This window comes from Crocuta crocuta, unplaced genomic scaffold (genome assembly GCF_008692635.1).
Source record: "Crocuta crocuta isolate KB4526 unplaced genomic scaffold, BGI_CrCroc_1.0 scaffold223, whole genome shotgun sequence".
Classification (NCBI taxonomy): domain Eukaryota; kingdom Metazoa; phylum Chordata; class Mammalia; order Carnivora; family Hyaenidae; genus Crocuta; species Crocuta crocuta.
The window spans coordinates 6,759,621-6,768,722 of NW_027529426.1; the positions used below are offsets into that span (position 1 = coordinate 6,759,621).

The 9,102-nt window shown below is 38.9% G+C and overlaps 1 protein-coding gene across 1 annotated transcript in view; it reads right to left on the bottom strand.

The window, feature by feature from the left end:
* Positions 1–5,233, bottom strand: part of DTHD1 (death domain containing 1) — a 68,135-nt gene extending 62,902 nt beyond the window's left edge. Inside the window, exons 1-2 of the mRNA XM_077758865.1 lie at positions 4,963–5,233; positions 1,689–2,304 (exon numbers count right to left, since the gene is read on the bottom strand). Coding sequence (XP_077614991.1) covers positions 1,689–2,304; positions 4,963–5,233 — 887 coding nt within the window. The remainder of the gene's footprint in view (positions 1–1,688; positions 2,305–4,962) is intronic.
* Positions 5,234–9,102: the final 3,869 nt, after the last annotated feature.

Consider the following 9,102-nt stretch of genomic DNA (forward strand, 5'->3'; position numbering starts at 1 on the left):
TTTCCCTTTGAGTCTATACATACTAGGACAACGAAAGTAGAAGAGATAGGTTTCTTACAGAAAGCTATCCAGTGAGGAATCACAACAGATTCCCAACAAGATTTTGTTTATGACATATATATTTTAAGTGGTCTGATGGCTTCCTAGCCTGAGGGATTGAAAGAGTAGTCATCTTTATAAATACGCAAGCCAAGCACAATTGGTTTGGATGCTATGAAGAGGAAATAGCTAACTAGGGAACACCTAAGGGAGGTGTTAGAGGGAGTGGTTCAGCAGTGACTCATTAGTTGATGCTTTGAGTCATTTCTGAATGTAAGAATATGAAGTGTTAATGTTTTTCTCCAGTGAAATGGGTAACCACATATTAACTAACTTAATAATTGTTTTGCAGGGGCAATAGTTCTTTGAAACTATGGGGGTCTTTCATGCATTGAACGTTCTCCTATGACATCTATAAAATTCATTAGATTCTCAGCCCTGTAGGGACCTCATAGATAATCCAACTCAACCTCTTCATTTTCCTGATGAGATAGGTAAGGTCAAAGTAGCAAAATGAGCTGCTTGAGATCCTAGACCTAGTTGTGGTATTGTCCTGGAAATGGTATTGTACACCTGAAAAGAGCACAGCACATCATGGCAGAGAGGGGGTAAGTGAAAGATGGAAGAGTGTGGAAGGTAGAGAAAGTGAGGGTTGTTGAGAGTGAAATCAATTACATAGTAACATTTAGGTCAGCGCAAGCATCTGCAAAGTGTGTAGTGCTAGGCCCTTTATGTGATTTTTTCACTTGGTCTTACCAAATAATCCCAGCAAGTATATATAGTTTCTAAAAAGAAGAAAACAAGGCTAAGAGATGAAGCAAGCTGCCCAGTGTCACAGAACTATTCTGTAGAAAAACTGGATATAAAATGTAAGTCTGATTCTCAAAGCCATGATTGTTTTCATTATTCTCCATTGCCTTCTAAGGATGTGATATTTGCTAGAAAACTATGGCTTGTGAATATTTTATTTTATTTGGACGAATAGGGATTATTATCCCCTTGTATAGGGAAGACAGTTCATGAAGTATATCAGTCACTTTCCACTTTTATTTTTTTGGATGTCATGGGCTCTTTGGGAATCTGTTAAAAGTTTTGGACCATCTCTAAGGAGATCAAATAGGTATGAAAATATACACTCAGTTTTAAAAATTGCTTAAAGCTTACCCATGGCCCCTAAAGACTACAGACACAGGTTAAGAATTTATGATAATTTATAAATAAAAGAAATGTGAGGATTTATTTGAGGATATAATTAAAATAAATCTGAGGCTAGAAAATGTGTTTCCAGTATATGAATTCTCTGTAGTCTTCTCTTATTATAATTGAAAGAGTAGTGATTTAGAAGACTGTTCATGTTCTGGACAATTGTTCATTTAAACTACTTCCATATATCGTCAACTCCTCTTCCTTTAAAGAAACATTGAGTGTTTGTTTCCTAAAACTATAAAAAATATATATATTAGTAATGGCTGCCATATAAATTTTACTAAAAGTAATTTAAACTGAATTATTAATTTACAATATTTTTTGGAGATGATCTAAAGGGAGATATAAAATTCTAGTCATGTATAAATACTATGTATAATAACTATAGAAGTACACATATCAATAGGCATTGTACAAGCACCACTCACATTACATTTACTTACTCCTTTTCCATTATGTTATTCTTTTGGTTCAGACCCTCTGAATCATTGGAAAGAAGACTATTCAGATATTTGCTGGAGATATCACATGTTTTTGAGGATGTGGTAATCTCTTCTCTTTGGTTTTCTGAGGTCTCTTGTATTTCTCTTTCTGTTTTCTGGATTATGTCATGCATCTCTTCCCTGTTGCCATTTATGTTCTCAACAGTCATGTGTTCTATTTGTTTATCATCTTCATTTTCTACATTATCTGGGAACATTTTGTCCTGTGATTCCTCTTGCTCTGTTATATCTTCATTCAATGATGTATTCTTTTCTTTTTCCACTAAGTCTGAACTCATATGTGCTTTATTTTTTTTTAACTGGACCTGGTTCGTGTAATGACTTTGCTCTCCATTTGTGGAAGAAACAGTAGCTGTTTCTATGACATTCTGTTCCCCTCTTGCAGCAATGTCTGCTGCTTTGATATCGTGAATAGTGGACATTGTCTGCAGTGGGGTACATTCATCATGCATGCCGCATAAATTACACATCTTTTTTTCTTCTTCCTTTAGAAGTGTAGCAGTGCTCCCCAAATATTCATTTATTTTCATGAGGCAGTCTATGAAAGTAGACATTTCTACACACACACACACACACACACAAACACACACAGATACATAAAAAGAATAAAATACAAAGCTGAACCAAATTATATTTCTCCATGAAGATATGGCAAGATAACCTCAGAAACCTACCAAGACCTTTACCAGGCATTTAAGCCAATCTCCCTCCTAAAGAAGAAGTCATTTGTACAACTGTCACTCTTTTAACACATCTAGGAACTGGGGACAAATTGCTTTATGCTGTAGTGGCAAAGCGTAAGTCCAATACTTTCTGCACATGAAAATTCTTTGAATATTTGGAGGCAGATACCGTGATCTCCCCTACACAGTCACAAAACTATTCAACTGAAGTCAACATTTCCCTCAATCATCCCTTGATGATTTAGTATGATTTTGAGACTTATTCCTCCTCCTTTGAATGTACTATATTGTTTATCAATATAACAGCTTATAATTATTTGCCTGAAATTCAGGAAAACACTTCAGATAAGACTTGAGTAGCAGGCATATCATAACTACATTATTTTTACTGGTGCAGATACTATACTTTTTTGGTACTTTGCTGAATGCTATGAGAATTATTTTAGGTTTACACTATTCATCTTGTGATCATTTACAGTTTTCTAATTAGCCTTCCAAGGAATAGCTTTAATTGTACAGATTCTGATTCTCTGATTAGAACCTGCATTAGCTACTCAAGGACTACTAAACCAAGTCAAACCTCTTCTCACTGGCGGAAACCCTCCTCATGATCTGATCTGAAATAATCTTTTATTCCATTCCCATGTCCTACCATTCTCTTCTCTGTGCATCCCTTCTCTGAAGTCACAGCTCACAGCTGAGATCACTTGATCACTTCTTGCAGGCTTAGCAACTCTCCAATCTTTAGAATTCAATTCTGAACTAAGGAATATGTAAATTATATCCCCATATATAGGTCAGTATTTTAAGAGTCATCATTAAATCATCCTTTTACAAATCTAGGTTTATCTTTGGTCTCCAGTTCTGAAAACTTGTGTTTTTGCTTGTATCTAAGAACACCTTTATGTTGACCTCCTATTCTGGTAGCTGTGTCCTTATCATTTTCCATGAATAACCATTTGTCTTGATATGTTGCCTAAGACCATATTCAATTCACTCCAGAGACTAGAGTCTTGGCTATGAGCTCCAACTGCCATTGTCTGGGTCATGCTGCCTTTGGACAGATTTCCCCAAAGCCTACCATCTGCCTTCGAGATAATTTCTTAACATTATCTGCCCTGGATTCCTGATTGATGAGACCTGCCCACTTATCTTGACACTATATTATTTAGAGTTGGATTTCATGATACCACCCATCATCTTATCTAGAGTAACTGTTGTCTGAGATTATATTCACCAGATACAATGTTCTTCCTATCATACTTCTCAGCATCCACAACTGGAACTATTCCCAAGAGCCTGCTCACCTCTCAGTGTGTGTGTAGGAGGATGTCCAATTCTATAGCCCAGCCCACCCCAGTCTAGTGTTTTTACAATTAATGGGTTCAAGCTCAAATAATTCTACAAATAGAACTTCATCATATTCCAATACAGAAAAACTGCTTGTTCTGCCTCAAAGTAGGAATATTTTCCTACTTAAAAATTTTTTTCTTAATGTTTACTTATTTTTGAGAGAGAGACAGAGAATGAGTGGGGAAGGGGCAGAGAGAGAGGGAGACACAGAATCTGAAGCAGGCACCAGGCTCGGAGCTGTCAGCACAGAGCCTGATGCAGGGCTCGAACCCATGGACCAAGAGACATGACCTGAGTCGAAGTCAGATGCTTAACCAACTGAGCCATCCAGGTACCCCAATTTTCCTATTCCTAATAGTGGATCCTGCTAATAACACCCTTGCCTGAAATGCTTTTTCAAGATTCCTAATTTCTAGCTGCATGAAAACAATTCATTCCTTAAGCTTCAGTTTAAAATTTTTTTATGTTTATTTTTTTTTAATTTTTAATGTTTTATTTATTTCTGAGAGAGAGAAAGAGAGAGAGAGATGAGAAAGAGCATGAGCAGAGGAGAGTCAGAGAGAGAGGGAGACACAGAATCTGAAACAGGCTCCAGGCTCTGAGCTGTCAACACAGAGCCTGACGCGGGGCTTGAACCCACGAACCAGGAGATCATGACCTGAGCCGAAGTGGGACGCTTAACCAACTGAGCCACCCAGGCGCCCCATATGTTTATTTCTGAGAGACAAAGAACGCAAGTGGGGAAGGGGCAGAGAGAGAGGGAGACATAGTATCTGAAGCAGGTTCCAGGTTCAGAGTCATCAAAACAGAGACTGATGCAGGGCTCGAACATGAGATCATGACCTGAGTCAAAGTTGGACACTTAACCGAGCTACCCAGGCACCCCTGAGCTTCAATTTAAATACAGCATTTGATATAGCAAAACTCCCAACGTCCCATTCTAAAAATGGAATCTTGCTTGATTCTGAGGTCCTAATGTACTTCCTTTGTATGTCTTTAATGGAACTGGCTTTGATATCCCTTGCACTTGTCCATTTGTCTTACCTTATTTCCCCAAATATATTGTTAGTCCCTTATGGACAAGACTCTATCTTAGCCTTCTTTGCATGCTCCTTAGTACCTCTCAAAGTGACTACCCAATCAACATTTCTTAGAGAAGAACAAAAAGAAATACTTGCCTTGTTTCCAGACACACTGGTCCTCCTTGTCAAGCAATACATACAGCTGCTGGCAGGTAGAGTGCAGGGTCCCTGCAGTGTGCTCCAAGAATTGGTGAAGGGCCCCACTGAGTTCTTGACCCAGAAAGACCACCGTGGCTATCCAACTGGCCCCACCAGCCCCTTCACACTGGTTATCACCCAGGAGGGCCTGTTTTAACATCAGGTTTTGTCTCCAAATCTGCTTCAATATTTGGCCTAGTTTACCTGAGCCCATGTCTTCTGAATCCATTTATGCTCCAAGAGTGGAACGCTTCTTTTCTGCCAGCAAAGCCTTAAAGGTTTAGCAAATTCAAACTTGGCGATAGAACTTCTCTTAAAATCTAGGAGATGATCCAAGTCAGCTAGCCAAGCACTTTCTCGCAATATAATCGCTTATTCAGCTTCTTGTTGACCAGTGAAAAGTTACTAGGTGACCAAAGGAGGGGCGTTCCCACACCCTGGCTGCCATTGTGTACAGAAGAGATTAATCACAGGGATAGAGCTAACTCACACAATCCCACTCTCCATGTAAGTTTTACACATTCAATATGTATATGAGAAGCCCTACATGCCTCTCAAGTCTTGAGGCAACAAAATATAGATTCTATGGTAGGATGAGAAGTTTATTAAACAAAGGTAAACTGTTTAAGTTTCCTATGTGATTTAGATTCCTATGTGATCATTAAAAATACTTATGAAGGAAATAATACGATGCTTGAATTGTTGCAAAACAATCTGGGATTATGGGAGTGGCATCGAGATGAATTAAGATGGGCTGTTACTAAATTGTTGAAGCTGGGTGTGATTACATGGAGGGTCTTTACAATACTCTCATTAGCATATATTATATTTTTTTATAATTAAGAGTTTTAAAAACAGAATCCTCTGCTAGAGTACATCTATTACCATTGGTTAAGTAAGTCTAATTAGTGCCTTTTTATTTGGCAAGTCTCCAGTGGGGTTGAGATAGGTGCCTGACCACTTTCCTCTCTAATTAGACAAAATGCCCCTTCACTAAAATAAAGCAAACCTGAAGAGTGGCTTTCTCTGAACTAGCAAGGACTCTTCTCCATGTATGATACAACAGGTTCTCACCACTACTGACCTCTCGGGTGCCACATCATCTATGAGGCCATTGCAATACAGGACTTGATATAGGAGAACCCGGGGGTGTGCTTCCTCCTCTCCAATCCCTCATTAGGAAGAACACAGCACCTGGAGAGGGCAGTGCATTCCCTATGCATGTTCTCTTAGAGGTACTGGAATGAAGTGAAAGCTTTCCAAGGGAGAACCAGACTGCTTCTCCTCAAGCCATCCCATTTTCCTTCCTGACACTGGGATTCTTGGAACCACACTCATGATGCCTAGAAGACAAGACAGGGAAACAAATCCCAGTGAATAAAGAATGAATACCATAGGCCTCAATACTGCCCATGCTGCCTGTGGTTTGAAGAGTCTGCAGGAAAAAAAAAAGGAGTGGCATGAAGCATGGTGTCAGGGTGGTGGCAAGTGCAGGGTTCTGGGAAGCTCTGTTCATTGAAGAGGTGATTTCTTTTTAAGATATGAGTTCATACATCATGGGTCACTTTATTTTAATATTTTTCACCTTCTTCTCAATACTAAACATTTTCTGCTTCAATTCTCTCTTCTTTACCTTTTTTTGCCTTCAACTCCTGAAATATGCATTAAATCCTTATTAAATGGTGTATATAATGGCTTTAATTCAATGCCAATTCTGAAAACTTTCTACAGCATTTACTGTGGGCTGGGCACAAAGTGCTGACAATAGGGCCTTTTTGGACTTGGGAGAGAGGCTTACACGTAGCAGATTATGAAAATGCAGCCCAGTGTGTGTGAGAGGCAGAGTAGACGTATACATGAAAAGATCGTGCAAGCTCTGAGGAGTAAAAACATAATTCCAATTAGAGGCCTCAGAGGTGTTTGGATTAGGAGCTATCGGATGGTCTGGACTTGAGCAGACTAGAAGACAGAGAAAAGGAACATTCCAGGATAGGAAATAATCACATGAGCAAAGGCATGGAGGCATGAAATGACCCAGTGTGATCAAACATGGGGAAAACCTGGCTTTAGAGGAAGATTTAAAAACAAGTCAGAGGAAGTGATGAAAGAAGATTCTAATAATTGAGGAGAGTCAGGAGAAGAAGTTGGAATTTTGTTTGGCAGACAAAAGAGAGAAGTTAAGTATTTTTAAGCCACGTTAAAAATATGACCAAAGTTGGGGCACCTGGGTGTCTCAGTCGGTTAAGCATCCAACTTCGATTCAGGTCATGATTTCGCGGTCTGTGAATTCAAAATCCCATGTCGGGCTCTATGATGACAGCACAGAGCCTCGGGCCTTCTTTGGATTCTGTGTCTCCCTCTCTCTCTTCCCCTCTCCAATTCATCCTCTATCTCTCTCTAAAAAATAAAGAAACATTTAAAAAAAACATATGACCGGGGCGCCTGGGTGGCTCAGTCGGTTAAGTGTCCGACTTCAACTCAGGTCATGATCTCACAGTTCGTGGGTTCGGGCTCTGAGCTGACAGCTAGCTCAGAGCCTGGAGCCTGCTTCAGATTCTGTATCTCCCTCTCTCTCTGACTCTTCCCTGCTCATGCTGTCTCTTTCTCCCTCTCACACACACAAATAAATAAAAAATATTAAAAAAAATATGACCAAAGTTGTGCTGCAGACAGTTTGGATGGTAGAGACCCAGCAGACAGAAGGCTTGAGGGCCTATATTAGAGCAGCAACAGTGCGGGCAAGAGAAGGGAATACCTTGAGCGGGGGTTTGAAGTCAAGTGACTTGAACTCACAAAATCATTAGAGGGAGAGGAATCAAAAACATTGAAAATCCATTCATTCATTTATTAAGAAATATTTATTGGCCACTGATGCGATCGCTGTGCTTGGAGAATGAGACTAAAACGTTTTAGTTGAGATGACCAAATAGATGGCAAAACAAATGAATTAAGGAATTTAGGAAGAACGTTAGACTGGATAGGTAGATAAATTGATTAATTTTGGATTTGCTGAGTTTGAGATAGCTTAGGACAATTCTTTGAAATGTACTGGAAATTAAAAAAGAGTAATACTGGCGTATTTGAATTTCACCAGCAAATAGGTGATGGATAAGTCCCTGGAAGTAGAAGAGATCAACAGAGATTTCTACTATGCACATCTTAAGTGTTAAATAAAGCTGATAGTGAAATGCTGAAAACTGGGCCAGTATACATTTTATTTTCCTTCTAGATATGTGGAAAATTTCTTTCTCAGGGCAGGGGTATTAAAACAAAACAAAACAGACAAAACAAAACAAAACAAAAAACATTCATCTTCAGCCTCATTGACATTTGCCATCCTCAAGTCCAAACTTGTTCTCTGGCTTCCCAAGAACATGTAATATTTGCAACGTCAGACCTACCACTGGCCATTGCTACATTTACTTGTTAAAACAAGCATTTGTATGTTCCTGCATCTTGTTTTCGATTAGTTGAAGTCACTAACCATGGAAAAAACTGACATTTTTAATCAAGATTTGTGACACCCACGGAAACTAACTGCAAACATTTATCTTGATGGGTTTAACATTTGATTAGCATCTTCACTGTGGCTACTAGTTATTATCACTACTAACACTTTCTTTTACTTTCTTTACTGAGAACTCTTTGCTTCCACTGACATTAAAGCAACTAGTATGCAGCCTTCAATTCCTACACCACATTATGTCGTTGGAAAGTAACAGTTGTCCTTAACATTAAACGTATCACAGTGAGTAGAGATGAAACTCAAGTGAAGTGCATGGTTACTTGTCTACTACCCAAGAAAGAAAACCCTGCAATGTGCAATGGACTAAACAACCTGTTGGTGCTAGTCAGGAGGTGAGGACAACATAGTTTAAAGTGTGATAAAGTATGCTACTTTCCACGGAATGTAGAGTGAGTAATGGTTGATAAGTCAGATGTAAGCAAAAGAGTTACATAGGTGTGAGGGACACTGAGTCACTATTAAAAGTCCTGTTATCTGATTTTGTTACTTTCTCTGAGTGCCTATAGTTGGTTCCATCAGAGATTTGGTACAGTGAGCATGAGGCTAAATTTGCTCCATTTGAAAACTCTTGT